This window comes from Parus major, chromosome 8 (genome assembly GCF_001522545.3).
Source record: "Parus major isolate Abel chromosome 8, Parus_major1.1, whole genome shotgun sequence".
Taxonomy (NCBI): Eukaryota; Metazoa; Chordata; class Aves; order Passeriformes; family Paridae; genus Parus; species Parus major.
The window spans coordinates 20795629-20819396 of NC_031777.1; the positions used below are offsets into that span (position 1 = coordinate 20795629).

Here is a 23768-nt window from a genome sequence, read left to right on the forward strand (position 1 = left end):
GCAGTTAGCTGCACGGTGGCTTCAAGTACACAGCATCATCCTGGGGCTCATCAATTTTAATTCCTGCTTTATTTCTGGGCCCAAGGGAGATGGGTTTGAGTTTAAATGAACTCTTAAATGAGATGTCTGTTCTAGGTTGTTATGGTGTATCCCCTGAGAAGGCCACTGAAGACTGGATGTGTTCACGGTGTACAGAAAATGCGTTAGAAGAGGTAAGGTTTTTCACAGGTGGAGTCTGGTACATCTGGGAACTTGGCTACAAAGTTAATTCACATAGTGTTGTGAGTGTTGGTATTTTAATTATCATGTGAAAAGAACACGATTTAGAGAATATTTAGGAGCTAGTCTCTTGTGTTTTGGTACTTTTAAATCATAATGATATCCTTTTAACTGATGCAAAACTGCTGAGCTCACTTGAGTCAGAGGGAAGATGTTCTGCATGAATGTGGGAATAGCTCCATTGTCTGTCTGAATTTATGGTAGCTACTATTTCTAAGCCAGAAAATAACTTGTGTTTATAACTAGGCACATGTATGTTTGCATGTATGCACATGTGAAGAAAGCAAGAAGAATGGGATTCCCTCAAACAGCTATATAGACTCTAGGTCAGTGGAATGGGTCAGCCTTTCGATTATTATTTCTTCATGTTTGTTCTGGATCCTTTTACACATCCCCAAAGGATATAGGGTGTTGCAGGTGTAAAAGGAACCCATAACAAATAAGTCGACCCTTCAGTGGTAGGTTCTGCTTGCCTTCAACAGACTTAGAGTCTATATTTGTTGCCCTAAGGGCATTAACTTTTGAGAGCTGAGGAGCTGATCTGTACAAAGTAGTTAGCTCTCTTCTGACAGCAAAATAATTTTCTACCTCTGGATGTGTATTTTGAGGTGGAAGTTCTGCAGCAAGTGTGGTGCACTAGCTAATGCTTTCTTCTTTACTCCAGGACTGCTGTTTGTGTTCGTTAAGAGGAGGAGCACTGCAGAGAGCCAATGATGACAAGTGAGTGTTTCAGATTTTTTTTTATTTTAAGGAGAGGCTGAGTTTTTAAGTACCAGAGGGTAAGCTGGTAAACTGCATTTGGTGTAACAGGGTGACCAACAACACCCTTCATACTTCCTGTGTTCATTGTGTTCTCATGGAGCAATTCTTACCTCTTTAGGCAATGCCTGGTTCTCATTCTGTTGATAGCAGCTGTTAGTTGTTTTACATTTGATAGTGCAGAGCTGTAATATGCAGAGGCATAACCTACCACATAAAAATAAGGTTCCAAATGAACTAACATCTCTCAGTACCTTCTCTACAGAGGATTTTGATTTTCCATCTTATTTGTGGTTACAGTAATGACAGAGGGCAACCGTAGTTTTAAGTAGCACAACATTAAAATTCAAGGTACCTCTACAGCAAAATGTGCATACAACTGCCTGTCCTGTGTCCTTGGTTGTGGTGAATTATCTAAAGTTATTTGATGCAAAACAGCAATGGGGCAGACTTGTAGCACCGTGAAATAACAAACTTGGCCAGGCTGCCTTTATCATGCAGGAGTTACTAAATTGCTTTTCTGTTAAGCCTGTTAATAGTGGATTTTAAGTATGAAGAGATTTTGATTTTGCCCTACATGTGACCTGTTTGTAGCAGTAGGAAGATTACACTGATCATTCTCACAGGTTATTTACTGTGGTTTATATGGCAAACTTGAACAGAACTGTATTCACTTAAACTCCAAAGCATCCTCTGTTGGTCTAATACATATTAATTTATTTTTCGTTTCTTCTGTCCTGACAGGTGGGTTCATGTGATGTGTGCTGTGGCTGTACTGGAGGCAAAATTTGTGAACATCGCAGAACGGAGTCCTGTAGATGTTGGCAAAATCCCCCTGCAGCGTTTCAGACTGGTAAGGATCACCTGTGCTGCATCAGGGGTGTCTGTAGTCCATTCAGAATTTGAGGGGTTTTGTTTATCCCATCAAACCCAAGTCATCTTGGTTCAGTTTCCAGACTGAACTGTATAATCTGCTCAGCTCTGTGTATGAGAGATGGCAGTTGTCCCTATTGCCATTTTTTAAAATCTTTCCTTGTTCTAGTGTTTGTGTTTATGCACATGAAGAGCCAGCAAAAGGGACACTGTTTTCAGTATGTGGCAGATAATATTTATATAGTGGTGTAATGGTGATAATTTGTTGTGCTTGTTTTTCTCCTCCCTAGTATTCCACTTGCTTAGTTGACTGCTTTCAAGCACTGGATGCTTCAGGATATGTGAGGCATTCCTATAATGGGTGAAGGTCTTCAGCAGGAAAACAACTCTACTTAACAGCTCAGTGTTGGAGGGAAAATGACTCTGCTTTCATATGCATTGCAGATAACATTCTTTTCTTACATCTGCCCAGCAGGCCCAATTGAGTCACTGGTAGTAGTGACAGAATTTTAACTGTTACCTCTGTGGTCATTTCCCATTATTCTAATCTTGTTTCTTGCATTTATATAACTTTTTAGTCAACTGCTGAAAGGCCCTATTGAGTTGGAGCATTGCAAGCTGATCTAATCTAAGATCTGTTGCTGGCATCCTTGGGTTGCATGCTTTGTGCATGTTGAGCTGGTAGATACTTAATTTACATTTTTCCTCTATTGCATTACTTTTATGAATTATTGTCTTGTCATAAACTAAAACTGGTAGCTGCCTACTTCTGTTTAGTCAGAAAGCAGCAGTATTTTCAAAGAGGCTAAATGGCACAGCTATTACATGATAAGCTGCTAGTGAGTCTTTGGTGTGGGATAAAACCTAGTACCAATCAATAACCTCTAGTTTCCTGTCCACAGAAATGCATCTTCTGCAAGAAGAGGAGAAAGAGAATTGCAGGTTGCTGTGTACAGTGCTCACATGGTCGGTGTCCCACATCCTTTCATGTCAGCTGTGCCCAAGCAGCAGGAGTCATGATGCAGCCTGATGACTGGCCATTTGTTGTCTTCATTACCTGCTTCAGGCATAAGACCCCATCTCAGGCAGAGGTGTGTAGGTGTGTTATTCCTAACATTTGAACTGCAGTGTGTTGGAGGCACTGAAAAGTTTAGTAGACTGTGTGATTATTTTGAAGCATCACTGAAGGCTTGGCTGTCTCACAGTATGTAATGTAATGTAACCATGTTGGTCTTGGATTCTGATCTCAGCCTTGCTGCTACTTTGATCTTTGTCAGGTCCTTTACTGTACTTAGGTTTGCAGACCAGAAGGACTGAAAGCATCACATCCCTCCTGTGGCTGTGTTGTAATGAGAAACACTAGTGAGATTTATGCTGTGATATTTAATATGCAGGAGTTAGTGCCAGTGCTCCAGCAGTCTACATGAGTGGTCACAGAATATCACATTTAAGTGATTGATGAATTTTTAAAGTTCCCATTCAGTCTTTTTAACCAAAACCACAACAATCTTATTAGAGAATGTTTTCTGTAAAGGCCTTCCATTGCTCAGAAGAATGAGAACTTAATTGACTAAGTAAATTAAGGACAGTAGCACGTAACAGATTAGACTTCAGGCATTTAAAATTCTGGAGGCAGAACTTCTCTAAAAACATTGCTGATGATGGCTTAAGTAGAGTAAGTCATCTGAATTAAAATGTTTTGCTTTGTTGTCTGCCAGCACTGGAGTCATGGTCTTCAACACATTTGTTATTGAGTCAGTGTATAAAAAGTGGTTTTTCTCTTCTCAGCGAGCCAAGGCTGCACTCCAGGATCTGTCCCCTGGGCAGATAGTCATCAGCAAGCACAAGAATGGTCGCTTCTATCAATGTGAAGTGGTCAGCCTTGCAAAGGAGACTTTCTATGAGGTCAACTTCGATGATGGCTCCTTCAGCGATAACCTGTACCCAGAGGACATTGTGGTATGTTGTGCACTGGGGTTGTGGTACAGGACACATGATACGAGTCGTATATACCTTTCTGCTGTAGAGCAGACACATCAGGGGATCTGGTAATTGTTCCCTGGGTGCTGTAGTGACTGAGCTGTGCTCCAGGATGGCCTTAGGGATGTTACCTGAGGCCGTATTGAGACAAGTATAACAGGGAGTGCAGCTAATCTCTGGCTGCTTAACAGTGGTGGGTCAGAAGGAAAAACTTGCTGATACTTGCATGCCATCCTCACATAAAATACCTTGAAGATACCACTATTGGGATTTAAATGCAAATGACATAAATAGATGTCTCTCAGCCTACTTCTCCATGCCTAAAATTGAGAATTGTTGGGGTGCTGTGCCTTGGTAGTTTGCTGAATCTTCACATAAGGAAGCTGCTTACCTTTCCTTGTCTCTCCCATCTTCCCTCTTCCTTCTAGAGTCGAGATTGTCTTCAGTTAGGTCCCCCTGCTGAAGGGGAAGTCGTGCAAGTTAGATGGACAGATGGACAAGTTTATGGAGCCAAGTTTGTCGCATCACATGCTATCCAGATGTACCAGGTACAAAATTGCTGTCTGAAAATTCATCACTTAAAACAAGCCAACCATGTTAACAGGGTTGCTATAGGGGAGTTATGCTTAAACACTCCAGGGTAAGTTACTCTTAATGTGTTAGCAATGACAGATGCTGGCAACAGCTGCTGAAAGTGACTGCTTGCAGCTGTATGTACATCTGTCTACCTACTTGAAAGTATCCACTTCTGAAAACTGCTGGTCTGCAGTTCTTCATCAGACTCTGTAGTTTAAACTACTTAAAGTAAGTTTATTTTGCTTTTCTCTAGTGAGAGTGCACCATGCCTTTTATGCTTCCAAAGGGATGAATATTCAGGCTGTATTAAAGTGAGCAGCCAGACTGTCTTGTCAGGTGTTAAAAGAATATCCCAAAATTTGCTGGGCTATTATTGTCATGAGATTATTGAGGTTTCGATTCAATTCTGTTGTAGTGTGCATAGCTGCATTTGTATCTTATCAATTTCAAGTGGTAGAAGATTATTTCACGAGAGAGTTCTGGGGAGAAGGCAATTTCTGCATACCTGTGGCAGGGTGCTAACTTGTGAGACTTCTGACAGAACAACTTCTGGTTCTCTTCTAGGTGGAATTTGAAGATGGTTCACAGCTGATGGTGAAAAGGGATGATGTATATACTCTTGAAGAGGAGCTTCCTAAGAGAGTGAAGTCAAGGCTGGTAGGTAAACAGGGTGCAAATTCTACTAAAGAAATTTGTTTTAATTTGTGCTTGAACAGCAACCTGATCATGTGGCGACAGCAAAATACAATCTGGTGCTCTCCTTAATCATTGCAAAGCTAAGTAGTTGATCAGGCTACAAAAACAAAGTTCTGTCTCAGTCTGGAGAGAATTTCTCTTTCTGCAGGGTTGTGAGTTTGTATCATAGTCACAGACTGGGAGAGTACGCTAATGCTTTTTCATGCTCGTATTCATAAGTTTGATTGTCTACTTGCACTGCAAAGAATGGCCAAGTTCCTTCACTTACCCTTTGTTCTGAGAAGCTCTTAGTAGGGTTGCATCGAAAGAGCTGGGTGTTTCTTGAGACTGTGAAATAATTCAGGTGGGAAAGGATCTCTGCAGGTCTCCAGACACCTGTTCTGAACAGGGGTAATTTTCAGAAAGGGCTGCTCAGGGCTGTCTCCAATTGTTTTGGTTATCAATAAGGGTGGAGATCCCACACCCCATTTTGTTGCTTTACACTTCCCAGTACAGAATTTGTAGTTATAAACAGCACATGGGGGTGTCTTGCTTTACAGTACAAACATGCACACCCCAATGCAGATCTGTTGCCAGGCACAGAGGATGTTAGAGGCTTAAGAAAGAATGTATTAAAGCTGAATTCTGTGACCAGGTGTTTAAACATGCCTGCTCCATAAAGCAGAAATTGTACTAGACTGTTTGAAAATTGGAACAGCTGACTCTGTTTATTACTCTGAGAAAGCGATTGTGAATTTAAATTAAGTGCTGTTACATTTGAAACTTGAGATTCTTCAGATCTCTAATTACAGTTTGCTCAAACTTACCCCCAGACCTGCAAATCCAGTTTCTTAAATATTTTTCTTTTTGTGTTTGGTCAATTTTTGAAGCAAGCTGAATGTTCCCATGTGTCTTGGCTTGGTTCTTACATGTAATAGGAGGGTGTGGAGACAGGGATTTCATCTGTGCTCTAGTGACTAATTCTGTCTTTTTCTCTTAGTCAATAGCTTCAGATATGCGCTTCACAGAGATCTTTGAAGAGAAGGAGGTCAGTCAAGAGAGGAAGAGACAAAGAGTGATCAATTCACGCTACCGTGAAGATTATATTGAACCTGCCTTGTACCGGGCCATCATGGAGTAAACGCTGCCTGTGGCAGAGGAAGAAGATGCCCACCTCCCCCAAGGATTTAAACGTTCCAGTACAACAGGCCATATTTGGATGCTTTGAATCCAGGGTTTCTTCTGGGGTTTTGTTCTTTTATATTTTAAGGAAGCTAAAAAGCTGATGCTCTGCAGTAGCTGTAAGGCAGCTGTTGGATAGTGAAAGAGATCCCATTTGCTGAAGCTGATGCCTGCAGATTGCTGGTCTGAAGTTGGGTCCTTACCAAATAAGCCAGCTTGGGGATGCTGCTTTCATCTTGTTGAGCAGTCTTGCTTTTCCTTTAGAGACAATTATGACAGGTGGCAAACTCTTCGGAGAGTTGTTGCCAGGAATCCTGGCAGCTGCAGAATAGTGTGGTCTGTTGTTTTAATTGAATAATGTTCCTGAATTTAGGAGTCTCCCTGGTGACCACACCTGGGCTTGAGCAGGCAGTATTACTGGTGCTGGAAATGGAACCTCTTTTATATTTATATCCATTTTTTGTCGCAAGCAGCTTCAGTCTCTTGTTTCTCAGCACCTCCTTTCTGAGGTTGGGCTGTAGGATGTTCAAATCTGAACAGAAAGGAGGTGCTTATGTGAACAGGTGAAATGTGAAAATGAATCCTGTAGGACAAATTATTTAACCTTCCATTTAATATTTTTGTTCTGATAGTGCTTTTGACTTACTTAATCATAAGTTTAATTGTTAATAGTATGTGCCTCAGAACCAGTGAAATCTCTCTGGAGCCTTGTGAAGTGCAGCCTTCTAACAAGACTAGGTGTTCAGCTCCCAATAGACATGCACCTCCCAAAGAGTTTCGTTTGAGTTTCTCTAAGGCAATATGACTAAAGGGACAGTCCTAACTCTCCCTTCTTGAAATCCAAGCATCACAGTGTTGGGGATGACAGGGCAGCGGTATCTGTAGCAGTGCTGTTCTGGGACAGCACTGTCTATCGTGTGTCCTCAGGCTTTTGCTTACAGCAGCTAATACTGGGTCTGAGACAGATGAAGTATGCACTGAGCTGTGTGTTATTACTGAAAGGCTGTGCAGTGCTCTTCTGAAGCAGGAGTGCTACCGTGTTGCTGTCTGGCAAAGGTTACCGTAGCATTTTTATAGAATATTAGGACACATCTCAATTGTGGTGAAGAGAATTTGCTACCCCAGCCATTGGAAGCTGAGTTCAGCTGGGTTACTAGGTGTACCTGGAAGATGTGCCAACTTGCTCCTATTAATTTAAGCATTAACACATCACAGTAGGAGCAGTGTAAGTACATGTTCCTTTCCCATTCTGTAGGAAAGGGATTTTAGGCTGTGGAGCAGATTGGCCACCTTCTTTTTGCATGGAATGATGGAGGGAGTTTTCCTACTGGAGAAAATCATGATTGTGTGTTCTCCAGAAACTGTTCAAGAGGAGAATTTTCTAATGAAACAGACCTAATGCATCCCTGCTTCTATAGGGACATGGCCATGTGTCTGCAAAGTCTGGATTTGTAACTTTTTTCCTTTTGTTACATAGGAACGCTATAAACCAAACCCTTCTGAAACCCCGGTGCATCAATTTGTGATTAGCAATAAAATGTAGTATTGAGTAGTGATACAACTCTTGATCAGAAAAGAAATAAACTGCAACTTTTATACAGTAAATCTTTAGCCCTACATTTTTATAGGGTCAGGAGGATAAGCAACCAAGATTTGCACAATCACTGTTTTACACTGCTTTACAGAGGTAATCTGTCCTACTTTTGTGGTGGAATACCTTGTTCATCAGTATTGGAAGGCTTAAACAGATTCTGAAAGGAGATAATGGCTTTCTTCTGCAGTTTTTGGTTTGTTTTATTTTGGTTTTTGTTTTTTCCCTTTTACCATGTCTAAACCCCCTGGTCTCAGGGTATTAAATGTTTTTCTGATGAATGGGATAGTTGGCTTGATAAAACCAGGTCTCTTAATACCTGAGTCTGGTCGCTGTAGTTAATCTGGTCCAGGCAATAGGAACAAAATTGCACTTTGATATCTGAGCTTGTACGTAAGCCTCTGAGGTGATGTGCTGTGAGCAAATGTGGAGAAGAGCTGGCAGGGCCTTAACAAACTTGCCTTTGTTTTGTCAGAGTTAACTTGGTATTAACTTCTCATAGGATGAACACTACCTGTGTGTTACTGAAAAACATACTTCTTGTCTCAACCTGCCACTCTCCCTCCAGAGAAAAGGTGCCTGCATCCAGACTTTGTCCCCAAACTGCTATAGAACCTAAGTGCACATTTTAGGTGTCACATGCTATGCTACCTGTGCTGCAAACACCTGGTTCAACAGCTTCATCCTAAAATGATGATCTAGTAAGAAACAGCTGGATTTGTTTGGTGTTCTTCCTTGGGTTGGTTCTTGGAGCTGCTCTGTACAGGGCCAAGAGTTGGATTTTATTGATTCTTTGGTATCCTTTACAACTCAGGATGTTCTGTTGTTCACCTGCAGCAGATTTTGCCACTCATCTCTGACAGTATTTAGTGACTTTTAAGAGCTCCTACACATAGTATTTGTTCTAAAACAGAAACTTTGTTATCAGTTTCTGTCATATTTTCTGCAGGTGCCAGATTTGCTCTTGTTGACTGTTGCACAGCTGAGTGCACTGTGTTGGAAACCACTGCCATCCTGTACTCTGAGACAAAGGGCCTTCCCAATTTTCCTGTCAGTTCTTGTGCTGCAGCTTTTGGATGTGAGCACTCTTATTTCCTGTTGCAGGGGCTAAACTGCATTTTGGCTTCTCTTTGAACTTAAAATCAGTGACCGTGATGTTTGAGGGGTCTTTATTATCGACTTTGCAAAAGCACTTTGGTTTATGGTTTGAAGTATGTTTGCTAGAGATAGCAATAAAAGCTCTGTACAGAGCAGCTGTCTCAACAGTACACAGGCTTTCCATTACTAAGACTTTTATCATGTCTGATAATTTTCTCCAGTGGTTTCTTTTTTTTTCAAAGTGTGTTTATCACTTCTCCAGCATCATTCCAGTGAGAGTGAGGGGCTGCCAGATTATCAGCTAGTTAGGTGTTCTTGAATATGTTCAGCACAAAATCATGCTCAGTGTGCGCTCTGGTGACCCTTTGTTTGGTCCATTGCACGTGGTGCTGCAGGCAGTAGACCTCTTCACTTTTCATGAAGCTTCCATCTGTGACTGGTTCAGGTTGGACCCACAAGGAGCAATTTTTGTATAAACAAATAGTGGCTTGCCCTTATTTCAGAACGATCTTCACAAGTCAGTGATAACTTTTCATAAGATTTTAAAAGGCGACTATATTCTTTGTAAGGCACCCACTTGCAGTAACATTTCTGCCTCTGGCTGGGCTTCTAGGAGACCGCTTTTCTATCAGCAGACTTCTCAGATGACCAGAAGCAGAACTGTCAGTAGTGTGACCCATTCTCCTTGCTGCTTCTCTCTCTGGTGTTTTGAGCTGGGTTGCATTGATTCTGCACTGTTTGAGGAGCATAGTCACTTATCCTAAGGCTTCCAGTGCATATCTGTTCTTCCATTCTTTAACTGGGCTCCTGTTGTCTGACATGTCTGCAGTTATGCTTGTTTTTAAATGAAGTGTGGGGTGAAATCAAGACTGGTAGCCTGTATGTTGTTTTCAGTTTCCTCAAGAAATAAATCTAATTTTAAAAAAGACAGTTTGTAAACTAATTTAGGAGCCAAAGCAATGTAACTTGGAAATTCTCATCATGCTTCTATTTTTTCTATTAGCATTATGCTTTTCTAATATTCATCTCCTTAATGCCTACCTAGTGAATTCTCAGGTGTCTTTCAGAGACTTAAGTGGAGTTCTGTCATTTAAGGACTCAGTCCAGCTTGGCTGTTTAACTAGAACAGGGGTGGAACCATAGAATCATCTCTCATTGAAATACAGAGCTGAGACATCTGCAGTAAGAACCTTAGGTTCCCTATGTAGCTGAGAGTGCCAGAAGAGGAGTCATCAGAAAATCTTATCTGGGTGCAGTCTCAGACTGCTCTGTTCTTTACTTTGGGGTTGACTCTTGAATTTCACAGTGCTGGTTAAGACCTGCTGAATTGGCAGTCGAGGAAAGAAGATTCTTCTACTTTAGCTCAGGGCTTTTTGTTACTGATACACCAAGTGACCTTGAGGAATTTTCTTATTGTAGGGTTATTTCAGTTCATATCTTTGAAATGCAATGTGCCAGGTATTTCTGGAGCTTTTGTAGTTTGGGGAAAATGATAATGGCTCCTTTTCCCTGACAACTTTGTAGATACTGCACAAATATACTTCCAGTGTGAGCATTTAGATTAGTGTAAAGTGTGTAGTATTTTCAGTTGAACACGAGCAAAGATGATGTTGTATTGCTAAAAGTCAAAATAAGCCTTTTTCCTCTTTTCCCATAATCAGTCTCCATTTTTCCATGTTGCTGTTAGGGCCGTTGAATAGCTTTAGATTTCTCCCTTGGATGAATGAAGAGTACAACACTTCAGGTGGCATTTGTTGCTTGGTTCCAGTAATGAACATAGCTGAAGGTGTGTATCTGCAGTTTCCTTTGACCTCACCGGAATGGTCGCCAGAGGAGTGGGAAATAATCACCTGATTGCTGTCTTTTGATGAAGCTGTGGCAGATCCATGCAGAAGCACTGCCACAGCCTCCTTGCTGCAGCATGAGTAATGTGACAACACCAGCATCAAAACAGTTCTGACAACACCTAGCAAATGAGGGAAGTGTGTGGGAGGGTACTGGAAAAAGATTTAAATTGTATAGTATGCACCTTAATTTTGAAACAAAACTGAGTGAGGTAGGAGAGCCTGAGAAGAGGTGTCTTTCGCCTGGAATTCTGCATTTATGAAATGTTCTCACTGTTATGAATGGTTCTAGTGGGCTGTGAACACCTTCAGTACACAATGCAGGAGAGAAATGAAACAGGCCTGCTGCTGGGCTCTTCTACCTCCAGTAAGTTACTGCCTGGCAGCATGGGCCCCTCATGCTGCCCAACACCCCAGGAACTGAGATGCTCTCAGCATTATCCACACTACTGGCTGCAGGAAGAGCTGCCTCCTCACAGGCTGTAGGTAAGGTGGGTGGCTGGTTTTCATATGCAGACTGAAGTCCTCCATATAGAGTTAGGAGCAAACCTGTCTTTACAGCCCAGAAAGTGTGCTATAGATACAATCAAACTACTTCAAGAAGTATTGTGACTCAGTCTCACAGTCTTACTGAATTTAGGGAGGCTTGGCAGCATGTTGTACCCATGGACCTCCAGAGACACTTCAGACATGGGGATCAGATGGTTGTAGATGAGCTGATACTCACTTGGACTCTAATTTCCTCAAGACCTGCTGCTTCTCTTGAATACAGTATCTCTGCAACTCTTGGGTTACTTTTCTTGCCTATCCTCGCAGCACAGGTTAACTCAAACTTCATTCCTGATAGCCACAAGCAATTGAAAAGAAATGACAGTGTCCTGGGTGCCAGGATAGGGATGCCTTTAGCGTGGGTGATGTGTGCTGATGGGCTGCAGGTACAGAGGAGCAATTAACTTACAGACAGTTCCATGGAAAACAGGAGTGGTGTGATGCAGGAGAGCAAGGAAACTGGTGATGGGGAGCAGCTACACCAAAGGGCTGAGCAGCTTGTGTGGTTGCCTGTGGTGGATGGCTGCCCAGGCCACTTGGCTCTGCAGCAGGAACACAGCTTTGCTTGTCCAGCCCCAGCAGAGCCAGGGTAGGATGAAGAGAGTAGTTGTGTTGGCAGCCAGAGATGGGTCTGTCCTGAGTCCTTTCTGGCTTTCCCAGTTCCAGCTGGATAGATATTTCCAAATACCATTTAACAGCTGCTGACCACAGGGACCAGCAGAAGTGTAAATGCTCATATTCTGCCAGTCTCTTTTTCATATGCAGAGGTAGCACAAGACATCTTGTTTGGACCCTCAGCCATTCACACTGAATGTGAATGAGCTGGGGCCAACCCTGCTCTTCCTTGCTGGCTGGAGGGTGACTCCTGTGGGAGCAGATGTCTGCAGTGCAGAGAGGCCCCCAACTTGGGCCCTCAGCACTGTGCAGAGCCTGGCAAGGAGAAAGGACAGAAAAAGAGAACTTGGCTCTTCTCCCTCCCCAGTTGAAGCAGGTGAGGGGCTGCCAAGGGCTTTACAGCAGGGAGAAGAAAGACAGCGTTCATGGGAGCTGCGTGACTGTGAGCTGGTGGGCTGGGAGCCAGGCACGTCAGCACCTGATGGGCCAGCACATGAGGAAGAGCTTCTTGCTCCTCAGCTTCTCCAGAGGAGCCCTTTCAAGGGGTCACAGCTCAGTGCAGTGAGGTCTCTCCTGCCCCTCTGCCCTGCCTGTTCCAGGCTGGACTGTTACCTGGCCCAGTGCGCTGGGGAGGTCTTTCCTCAGTAGCCTGGTTCCTTCATTGCTACCCTGGACCATGCTGGTTGAGATCCCTCCTGCCTGCCCATGTCCTCCACTCTGTCATCTTGTGGGTACAGATTTGGGGGATCTGGATCAGTCATTTGGCCATCGGTGCAGACTCTGCAAAGAAGCAGCCTTCATTTGTGGCCTGGCTGTGTGAAGGCTGCATGGATCATTCCCAGAGAGTGCCGGGCTAGGGCTGTGGGGGTGATCCTGGGGGCTGAACAGTTATCACCTCTCACAGCAGATTCCCCACCCCTTTTCCATGCAGGCTGGAGCCTGCCTAGAGAATCCTTCCTCCAAAAGCTACTGGACAGAAGAGCCCTTGTGCAGCCTTTTTGGAGAGGTGCCTGGTACCTGCTGAGGCAGACTTTCCACTTCCCAGAGAACAGATGCCTGGCTATGGCTGTGCCATATGGTGTTTTGGACTCACTCCTCTCCCAGCACAACCTGTCCTCCAGCCCTAAAGGCAGGTGAGATTGCTCAGGATTCTGATTCCTGGCGACAGCTCCGCGCAGGCTGTGGGAGCTGCCAACAGTCTGGTGCAGGGAGAAGTGCGGCAGGTCTGTGCTTGAAGCTTGTGCCTCTGGGGAAGGGCTGCCCAGGCAGTGTGGCCTTGATGCTGGGTCACCATTTCAGGAGAGTTTTGGCTGCACATGGGGCTTGCCCTGCTGGCCCAGGATCTGAGGAAAGTGCACTATGCGATGAGGGTGAGTAAACGGCACTTCAGGTTTGTGGTCAAGGATGCTTGTGACATCCTGGGGACACCTTTGAGGCTGGGATGAAATCAGACTGCCTGCCAGGCAAGCGTCTGTATCAGAGCCAGAATCTCTGGTGCTGGATTCATGATCTTTTCCTGTAAGCAATTCCTGTGGGAGCTGCTACATCCTCCCTGCCCTCTCCAGCAGTGTCTGCTGTTTTTCCCACTCAGTCAGGTTTATTGGGTGAGCAATTGCCTGAGGCTGTGTCAGCAGCTGTGCTCACTGTCAGACCTTGTGGATTTGGGGTGTGCAGGGATGGGAAGGGAGGAGCTTTGCCCTTTGGCAGCATGTTGCAGGGCACAGAGCCAGCCAGCCCTCTTCCTGGCCAAGCTGTAAATTTGGCCCCTTGCTCTTGTGCTCCTCTGGTTTTTCCTGTGGGCTGAGGGTTCATCCCACTCCTTCTGTGGCCGCTCTGCTAACTTGTACTTCAGCTCCCTGTGCCCCTATGCTTACACACACACTGCTGTCAGCTCAGCTGCCTGGGTACACTTCTGACTCATGTGCTGCCTGGGCAGCTCCCCATTTCATCACTGTTAGGATTTCATGGCAGTGGGCTGTGAAACTCTGTTCCCCTCTTCCCTACCCTGCCGAATCCCATGCATCCAGGAGGGACAAAACCTATGGAGCTGTCTGCCCTGACCAGGATATCCTCACAGTGATGCTGTGCCTGTCTGGGATGCTCTGTGCCATGGTTTGTCCCGTGCACCTCCCTCCTATGGAGATTTCTGCAGCACAGACAGGATCCCAAGATCCTGTGCCAGTGCAGGGCAGAGGAGCTGGTGCTTCCCCAGGCACTCTGGCAGGGACCAGCCATTTCCATCTGCATAATGGAGACTGTAGCACAACCACCATCAACCCACTCTGGGATATTTTTAGGCCAGCTCTGCTGATGAGGGAGAGATGACAAGCTCACTCCACATCCAGACCATGCAATGCCTTTCCCAGCTGCAGCCACCTGGTGCAATGGGAGAAGCGTGGGCTGTTCCTCCAGGAAATGCAGCACTAACTGGATGCTGTGGCTCTGGGCTTACTGGGAGCAGCTATTGGTGCAGGATACCACCATCCTTCTCCCTCTGAACTTGTGCAGATTCACTGAGAAAGCAGCTTAGCAAATTCCCCACTGGCTCTTGAAGTTGAGGGTATTTCCTGGTTTGTGAAGGAAAAGGAGAAATCTGAAGCTGTGGGACTGAAGCATGGCAGTGACATGCTTGCAGATGGTCCTTTGCTGTCACAGAACTAGGGAGCCCTTTCAGCTGAGGAGCTGGCTTTTCTGCAGGGCCTGAGGCTTAGAAAGCCTATGGGAAGAAGGTATCAAAGCTTCCCCTTTTCATCAGAGCCCTGTGTGGGGCTGCAGCTGGTGAAGTGGAAGGAGCAGTGATTTGGAGGTGACTGGGGTGAGTTGATGGAGGACAGGAGAGTTGGGGCACAAAACTGTCTCCTGTGGTCAGGCTTGTGTGAAGCAGGTCTCTCAGCACTGCTGGGGAGCCCTTGCATGAAACACGTCCCCGATGCCCTGGATCCACACAATGACACAGTGCTGCTGGGAGCTGACAGTGCCAAGCCATGACTGCATTGTGGGTTCTGGCAGAGGGGAGAAGTGTCCTACACAGCGTCTGTGGCTGGGTTAGAGGGGGGCCGGGCTGGAGCAGGCTGCGCTACCCAGCTTCACACCAGGGCTCAAATGCCAGCCCAGGTGGGTTGTAGGTGCTGGACTCTGAACACAGGACTTGTCTGGGTGACTGCACAAAGTAGTGGTGCTAATCTACACTATCCACCAGGAACCAGTCTGTCAGAGAGGGTGTCGCTGGTACCAGCACCTCACTGTGTTGGTCTTGTCCCATCCCTGCATTGGAAGGACCAGTTCAGCTGCAGGTGCAAACCTTCCTCAACTGGTTACTGAGACCTGGAATGTTCCAGCCCTGAGCAGCTGCTTCTGCCTTACCCTGTGGATCTGCCAGCATCTCCCAGCATAGTGATGGCTCACGTGATGGCTGCAGAAAGTTCATATCCCCTTGGCTGTGGCATAGGGAGGTTTTTTCCATGGAGCAGGGTGGAGAAGCTCTGTTGGAGAGGCAGAGCTTTGTCCTCTCTTTCTTGTGGCTGGGCGGGATGGGCTGCAGCTGAAAACAAGGACCTGCTGGCCTGGCTGGTCCCCATATGACTGCTGGGACAGGGCCACAGTCCTCCATTGGCTGGCAGCTCTGTACCCTCACTGTTTAGGATCCCACTTACTACACAAGGATCCAGTGTCCCCTTAGTCCTGTTCTCATTCATACCTAGCAACATAGACTTCTGTGACTTTGAGTGATGTACTTGAGGGGTTGAGGTGTTCCAGCAACACCCTTCTGTCTGTGCCCTCTGCCTGTGGCTGGCAGCTGCCTCTTCATGGCTGCTATTAGCCCACATCCTGACAGCAAACAGAGCACCCAGAGGCCTTTCCCCCTGGCTGCTCTAACTCCATTATGAAAAGCAGCTGCAAGAATGCACAGGTTGTCATAAATGCTGAATCTCCAGAACTGAGTGTGTTCATGTCCCACAGCAGAGCACAAACCCTTGGCCATATCCTGCAGCACAGGGGTCGGGGCAGGGGCTAAGCCCTCAGTTCCTGCACCCTCCCACACAGCTTCTATGGCCCACTCCATGCTGGGTGGTTCCTCTCCTTTCTTCATTTTCCTAAGAGGGAGCAGATAAGCCTCAGCACCCAGGAGTGGGGAAGAAAGGCACTGGGACATGGCAGGGCTACCTCAGCTGGCAGCCACAATGCCAACCCAGGGCCCCAGACTAGGCAGCTGTTCTCTTGACCCATGGTGAAGCACCTCCACCAGCAGCACCAGCACTTCCTCACACCACCTTCTCAGTGACTGGCAGCATTTGAGGTGCCTGATGCTTTCCCTTCCTCCTGCCTCACGTTGCCCTTGCTACTTCCTGTCTCTTTGATCCCTTTCCTGAGCATCATGCTTGCCCTGGTCTCAGATGTGTAGGAGGAGAGATGCTTCAAGAGCATCTCTCTGGGCTCATGGTCCTGCACCCTGGGGGATGTTGATGTCCCTTGGTGCATCACAGGGTTTTGAGAGGGGAAGTCAACCAACAGGGGTGCAGCCTGTGGCTCTGCAGACAAGAGCTGCTTACCAGAGGCAGTGTTGCTGACCATTTCCTTTGGGCATGTGGAGAAGAGACCAGAGTGACACAAATAGGGAAGTGGACACTGATTTGGGCACTTGTGCTGCTGTGCTTATGCTGTGGGTTTTGGCATCAACTCACTTGGGCATGTATGGGAGAAACAAGTATAAGTAACAGAGCTGGTTGCTGTGTTGTGTGAAGGTTGCTAGTGCTTTACTTGGTTCAGAGGCTCCAGTTCACCAGGGAGCAATGAAGAGGAGATTCAAGTTGAACAGGATGAAAAGATGAGCCTATGGCTAGTGGCCCCATCACCATAGCAGGCTAGCTGAAGGTACACAGGGATTGCTCCAGTGCAAGTAATTAAGTACTGAAGCTCTGGGCTGGAAATGATGCATTCCCTGGGTCAAAGGCTGGCAATGAGCACTGCTGCAGGTAGTGTAATGTCACAAAGCCAGCTCAGGCTGTTGTTCCTGTTTTTAGAAAGACATGCATGAGCTAGAAGAGCAGGTGAACAAAACTGTCCTCAGGCAGAGCCCTCCACACCTTCTCCATTCCCTTCTCTGGCATGAAAGAATCAGTCCTGGCCTCCTTTTTGCTGCTGGAGCTGTTTGGACAGGAGATCAGGAAGGGTGCTTACAGCTCAGGGCAAAACAGCAAGCACGTCCATACAGCATCTCTTTTTCATGCCTGAGCCACAGATGTCAAAAAATTTGAGACCTTAAACTAGTTGAGATCTAAACTTATTTTACAAGCTGTTTCATGATGATGGCTGCCCCTGCAGCCTTCAGTGACCATGCACTACTTAATTTCACGCTTGAGTTTTTCCCATCTTCAACTTTTCATATTTGGCTCCTGCACTTCCTTCTGCCCATACTGGTACTTGGTTCCCTCTGGCAGTGAAGAGACCCTCTCCTGGGGCAGTGAAGTAGCTTGTGCTTCTCACATCCTATACAGCCTTATTTGTTGCATTTCCAGCCCTTAGTTCCTTATTTGTGGTGGTGTTGCTGTTCCTTGGGATTTCTGTGCCTGTTCTGAAGTTTGGAGAGCTGGACCAGACATCAGGTTGGCTTTGCCAGAGCTTAACTCTGCTTGCAAATCCCCTCCATGCCCCTCTGATTCATGGCCCTCAGAGCCAAGGTACTGTGCTGAAGGCTCATAGCAACAGTCATGTGTGGGGACAGCTCTTTTTCAGCTTTTTTCCCTAATTTCACCTCCCACCCCTGCTTTCAGGGAGATTCTCCACCCTGTGGTACAGCCTGTCTTTTCCATTCCCAAGAACCTTCCTTTGCAGCCCATCACTATGCTGTGGGCTGCTAGCATTTTCCCAGACCATTCAGCTAATGCTGTAGTAGCAAGCAGCCTGTTCAGTGTTTTATCAGCCCCATATGTAAGCCTTCATCTTGTCATCCAGACAACTGATATTAAGATCTATGAAATGGTTCTGGACCAAGGGGTCACTGGGGATCTAGGTAGGCTTCCTGTTGTTGATGTCTCCCCATTAAGACTTGGCTCAGTGACAGATCTCAGATTGTTGCTGGTAATACGTGTAATTTTTAATCTACTTGAGTCTTTTAATGAAAATCCTACAGCATTATTGAAAGCAGTGGAGAAAGCAAAGTGTTCTCTATATATGCTCCTGCTCTCAGCAGACAGAACTTTCCTTTTGCCCAGGGAGCAGTTTCCCTGTCTAAGAGCCTCAGGCTGCCCCTAGCTGTGCTTTCATCTACCTAGTAGCAGTCTAGGGCTCTCTGCCATTTCTCTGCCCATTGCTTTGACCCTTTAGATTAGGCTGGCCTCCTACCAGCTGACCATTCATTAAAAATTAGCACATGTATTTGGAAGAGTCTGTGATTAAATCATCAAATTGTTTGCAAATTACTTGGGCCTAAAGCATGACTGTGGTTGGTTTGGGGAGATGCAGCCTCTCCTTGTGCCACTGCTCTGCCAAATTCCCTCCTCTCTATGACAGCACATGAGATGGAATCACTCCTGCCATTCACATTTGAGAGGAGGCAGTGGCTGGATGGTGCCTGCCTGCCTCACCTGATTCTTCCAGCTGTTTTTATGGTATGAAAGAGGATGGGGTAATGCATGTCTGGAGAGCTCAAGATGAACCCAATGAGGTTCATGGCCATCACAGTTCCAACCATCTCTGAAATTCAAGTTTATTCAGCAATCATCTCAGAAACTCAAGGACAGCACTCCTGGCTTCGGAGAGGCAGCACAGCAACAGCTGGAGCTGGGCTCATTCAGGGTTCCTGCAGCACTGGCATGAAGAAATGCACTGTGATATCCAGTGATGGCCCCTGGGCTGAGCAAGATTCCCTATTTCACTCACAGATATCAGGTAGGCTTCACTGGGGAGGCTGCTGAGGGGAGGTTATTTTAGCTGGTTTCTTAAGGAGTAGAATTAAAGATGGAACCTTCATCTAGCCTATTATTTTTAAGAGCTGTGTTCATTGTGTGCAGCCTAATAATTAGTCACATCACAGATTCTGCAGTGACCGTTGTCACTCTGAACAGGATGGGTAAAATATTAACAAGCATTGCAAAATATTTCCCAGACAGTCAAACAAGCCTGGATGCCAGCAGGCACTGCTTGGTTCTGTGCTCTCCTCTCTTTCATGGCACAGTAACCTACTGGGATCAGGACATTTGATCCTGGACAGCTCACCAGGGCTCAGCAAATCTTCCTAAGGCCTGCTGAGCTCAGCTCCCTAAGCCCCCCCGCCAAATGTGGCAACCATGACATCCATGATTCTAGGACAGGGAGCAAGTGAGGGAGGCATAGGGGAGTGGAGGTGTCCTTAACCACCAAACTCCATCAGTTCCTGGGTGTGCAGCTGAGATACAGGTGGTTCTAACCTGCCAGCAGGGGGTCTGGAAAAGATTCAAGACAATCCTGCCTGAATGCTTATCCTGATGCTATGGTAAAAAGGACTAATGCAGCCCTTTAAGGCAGAAAATAGGAAAAGCAGATTAAATCCCTGTGTCAAAGCATTAGGGAGGCTCATTGTGGGATTCCATATCTTGAAAAGGATTCGGGAAAAATCAGAGAGGCTCTATAGAGCAGAAACACAAAAAATGGCTTGAGGGTGGGAGGAAAAGCCTGGCAGAAAGAGAATTAAGAGACTCAGTATATTTAGCTTTTCAGAAAGACGGATGAGAGGGGGTTTGCTTGCAGCATATGTGTAGTGTCACAAAGAGAAAATGCCAGGCTCTGAAAGGCTCTTTAATCAAGCAGAAGGCAGAATAAAATGGTATGTCTGCAAGCTGAAGCCAGACACAGGGAGGTGGGATGCTCTTCTGAACGTGAGGGTGAGGGACTCCTGAAACAGACCCAGAAAAGTGGGAGTCTTCAACGCTCGTCTTCAATTCTAGCCTACCTCCTCTCTTGGAAACTATGAGTGAACCAAACATAGTGTATTGGAATTACTGCAAGGAGATGAACTGCTGAGTGAGGTGCTGGCCAAGGGCTTGCACTCACACAGCTGCCTGCCAGGTGCAACTATTGGGTCACTTCATCTGAGGAAGACTCTTGGAAATCTGGTCCAGTCAGAGTGCTTGTGGAGGTGATCAGGCAGGCTCCAGGGGTTTATCTGCTCCCAAAGTGGTAAGTGTGATTCTTTGCTGTTGAAAACATCTAGAGGGTGGTAGAATTTTTGAGCCAAGTTCAGATTGTTTTAACATGTTTTGTGTGGGCCTGGTGTCGGTGCTGTTTAATATTTCTGTTTTCAGAGTAGCCAGAGCACCAGAAATCTAAAGTGTTCTCCACAGTCTGATCACGTTCAGAGTCTGCATTTAAGAATAATACATAATGAATGTGTGAGATGAAACAAGTTTGGTCAGAGAGATAAGACAAACTACAAGTGTCTTACAGCCCAGATTGCATTCCTTGAGCCTGTGCATCAGCAGAGGTAATCTCTGTTTAGCCATTACTGAAAGAGATCTTTGCTGTAGTATATAGTGGTATTTAATTAATCATAAAATATTGCACTAATTAGTATTGGGTCTGATTTGATGACATTTAATTTGGGGAGAAGGATTACACTGTGAGTATTAGAATGGTAATTTTTATAGGGTAAAGAAACAGAATGAGATTAGAAGTCCCTGTGAAGGAAGCCTGGAGGCTGATGTGTATATTTGGCATCTGATGCAGATAGTTACAGCCTAACTTCATTTACTGGTGGGAAAAGAACCTGTAGCTGTTATTTATGAGTCCTCCCATATATAGTGCATGGTTCAACCACCATGAAAGAACATGCAGGCAGGCGTCAGTTCAGTGGGAATGCCTTGTGGTGCTCAGCATTTCCTCATGCACAAGGAGAATTTGCAGAGCAATTTTGGCATGCCACAGGCAGTCTCCTTTCACAAAAAGGGCAGAAATAAGCTTTTCTTATGGTTATGCTGGTGTGTCCAAGTCATGCTTAGTCCAACATAAGTGTCTCTGCAGCACTGATACAGGGACACAGGGGTAGAACCCTGCACTGTCTGGTCCAAGCAGTGACCAGCCCTAACTCTTTTGTGCTAATGTAGTCACCAGCTGTGCCCTTTGCCAGAGCCCTTTTTCTCCAAATCATGGCCGGTGCTGCTGCAGGAAATTCCCTGCAGACACATGGGTAAACACAGGCTCAGCAGGTTGGCTGCGAATGGGTTTTGTTGAGCAGGATGGGCTAGACCATTTGCCTGATCATTTGGTCAGTTTGGCTTTAAAAAGCTTCAGAGCATTCTGGAAAGCAGTACAGCAATATGATAGGATTTAATCAGACTTAATTATTCCCCTGCTGTCTATCTCCTAGCAACATCCAGCTTGACATCTGCCTGCAAATGAAATGTGTAAGCTAAGTAGGAACATGTTCAGACTAAAGTCCTGCTACTTGAACCAAATCACTCCACTAATCATTGTCTTAATTCATCTCATGGCCATCAAACAGCTGCCAGGCACTGGTACCTGATTTTTCAAGATACCCAGCACTCACCTTCTGAGTTTTTTTCCAGGCTGGCAAGAAGAATGACTTCATCCTGGGCTCTTTGCAGCACACTGACACCTGATCACGGGGTTAGAGTTTCCTGAGTGACAAACACGGGCTCAGGAGCAAGCCCCAGACTTGTCGAAATCTGGCCCCGTGCTGTAGGTCCCCGCTTATCTCATCACTGAAATCAGATCACCCGCTGTGCCCGCACACCGCGGGGTTCAAATGCGGTACACTCGGGGGCGGTTTAGGTGAAGCTTGGGGACAGCTGGAGCAGATGTGGCGCAGTGGCAGCAGGCAGTGCAGCAGCTCCGTGTCACAGGGACAAGGGCAGTTGAGGTAGGGAGATGAGACCCAGCTTAAGCAGATGGAGCGATGAAGAGGGCAAGAGAGGAGCAGACAAAGCAAGCGTTTGTAAAGTAAAACTGGGCTTCAGCCAGACGTGATGTGGTGCAGGAGTCAGTGGGGTTGCTGGAAGAAATGAGCCCGGCAGCAGAGCTAGGGCCGTAGGAGGAGGCTGCCCACACCAGCCCTGGCTGCCAGCTTGCCGTGAAGCTGGAGGGGAAGGGAGCTGTCTCAGATGAGTGAGAGCAACGAGCATCCTGAGCAGGTCAGCCTTGCGAGCTGGGGGTTGGTGGGGCAGCACCTTGGGGGCAGATCTACAGATGGATAGGGCTGCATGGACATGGTTGTGTCCCCTCTCCACATACCTCCTCGGGTACCAAATACCACCTCAGATGGGGATATTGGTGCCAATGATACCTAGGTGCTTTTGTGAGTCTGTTGGTCTCTTGTGCTGTCTGTAGAAGTTGTTGTTGGCATCCAAAAAACCTAATGGCATATCAGTGTGACATGTGTCTCCCTTGTGTCTCTGCAGAGGAACGTGGTAGCTCTGGAAGCCTGGCTGCGTAGGTGCCACACTAGCAACCAACTTGCACTGACTTCATTTGTGCAGAGTACAAAGTGGGGCTTCTGTTTGTGAAAATGAGGCTGTATGAGCCCCCACCAGCTCTCCCTGTGACCAGCAGGAACTCTGCCTTTTGTCAAAGGCAGTGTTCAGCCAGCTCTGTGCTGTTCAAAGCAGTGTCTGCCATTCAACATTGGCACCTGGGCTCACCTCAGTGGGAGCTGCCACCATGCTGGATATTATCTTACTAGGATTCCCTTAAAATCACCTTTTATTTACCTTCTGTTATCAGTGACAAAGGGTCATTAGGCTGGTCACTGAAGATGCAGACTTACTCCTTACGGTTTTTTTCCTTTCAAATAACTTTCTACCCCATGACTAATAATTTCTCTTTATCGTTCTGTTTATTTGTCCCTGAAAGGCGTTATATTAGAGCTTGTCACTTGCCCTCTGCCTAAGGAGCACTAAAAGGCTGTGGGGCCAGCAAGAACGAGGGCAATGCGGCAGGAAGAGTGCGGTGCAGGCTGACCCCAGTGCTGCTGTGCAGTGGGGAGGTGGAGACTGTAACATGCCTGGAAGTGCGTGGAAGCTTCACTGCCTGCGTGCCGTGAGCCGTGCTGTGCGGTGGAAGGGCAGCTGGGAGGTCTTGCAGCCTGCTGTGGTCCAGTGGTGGAGGCTGTGCCACACCGGGGAGGTGGCGCAGAGCCGTGCAGGGGCTGGGCAGGACCTTGTCGGGTTTGCAGAAGCCGGAGGATGGTGTGAAGGCAGTGGAAGGAATAGATGCTGTGTTGGGGCAGCGATGGAAGCAGCCCAGGGCTGCGTTGCCGTGTCATGGCTGTGCAGAGCGGGGCAGGGCTGAGAGGCCATCGGGCAGTGCAGCACTTGAAGGCAGAAGCAGCGCACTCAACGCAGTGCCTGGAGGGCGGGTGATGCCATGTCACTGCAGGGGCCCAGCGGCCGGGCAAGAGCTGAGGTGTCTCAGCTGGCGGAAGGCGCAGTGCTGTGGGCTGACACTGACAATGCGGAGCCTCACCGCGGGTGCAGTGCTGGCAGGCCAGCCTGGAGGCACAGCAGTGCTCTGGAGGTGCCACGGTGTGACTGGGGAGCGGCGCCGGGATTTGGAGGAGGAGGAGCGATGCCCGGCAGTGGCCGTGAGGGGGAAGCAGGCCCGCTCCGCTCCGTTCCGTTCCGCGCGCCGCCGCCGCCACGCGCAGATTCTGAGGGGCGCGGGGGGCGCTCCGCGCACGCGCGCCGCCTCCCTGCCGCAGCGCTCCTCCGGCGGGGAACCCCCTGCCCGCGTGCCATTGGCTGCGGACTCCTCCCGCG

General features: G+C 46.9%; 2 protein-coding genes and 1 long non-coding RNA gene across 5 annotated transcripts in view; 2 read left to right on the forward strand and 1 right to left on the reverse strand.

Annotated features, from left to right (window-relative positions):
* Positions 1–7929, forward strand: part of KDM4A (lysine demethylase 4A) — a 22989-nt gene extending 15060 nt beyond the window's left edge. For both annotated transcript variants that reach the window (XM_015635884.3, XM_015635885.3), the window contains exons 15-22: positions 136–212; positions 944–999; positions 1783–1891; positions 2814–3002; positions 3700–3870; positions 4320–4439; positions 5032–5124; positions 6143–7929. In XM_015635884.3, coding sequence (XP_015491370.1) covers positions 136–212; positions 944–999; positions 1783–1891; positions 2814–3002; positions 3700–3870; positions 4320–4439; positions 5032–5124; positions 6143–6283 — 956 coding nt within the window. In that variant the 3' untranslated portion in view covers positions 6284–7929. The remainder of the gene's footprint in view (positions 1–135; positions 213–943; positions 1000–1782; positions 1892–2813; positions 3003–3699; positions 3871–4319; positions 4440–5031; positions 5125–6142) is intronic.
* Positions 5443–23768, reverse strand: part of LOC117244765 — an 18848-nt gene continuing 522 nt past the window's right edge. Inside the window, exons 2-3 of the long non-coding RNA XR_004498462.1 lie at positions 21542–21610; positions 5443–5538 (exon numbers count right to left, since the gene is read on the reverse strand). This is a non-coding gene — a long non-coding RNA (uncharacterized LOC117244765). The remainder of the gene's footprint in view (positions 5539–21541; positions 21611–23768) is intronic.
* Positions 10179–23768, forward strand: part of ST3GAL3 (ST3 beta-galactoside alpha-2,3-sialyltransferase 3) — a 188461-nt gene continuing 174871 nt past the window's right edge. Inside the window, exon 1 of one of the 2 annotated variants that reach the window (XM_033516304.1) lies at positions 10179–20175. The gene's annotated coding sequence lies outside the window, so the exon portion shown is untranslated. The remainder of the gene's footprint in view (positions 20176–23768) is intronic. The other variant, XM_033516305.1, reaches the window with a different exon arrangement.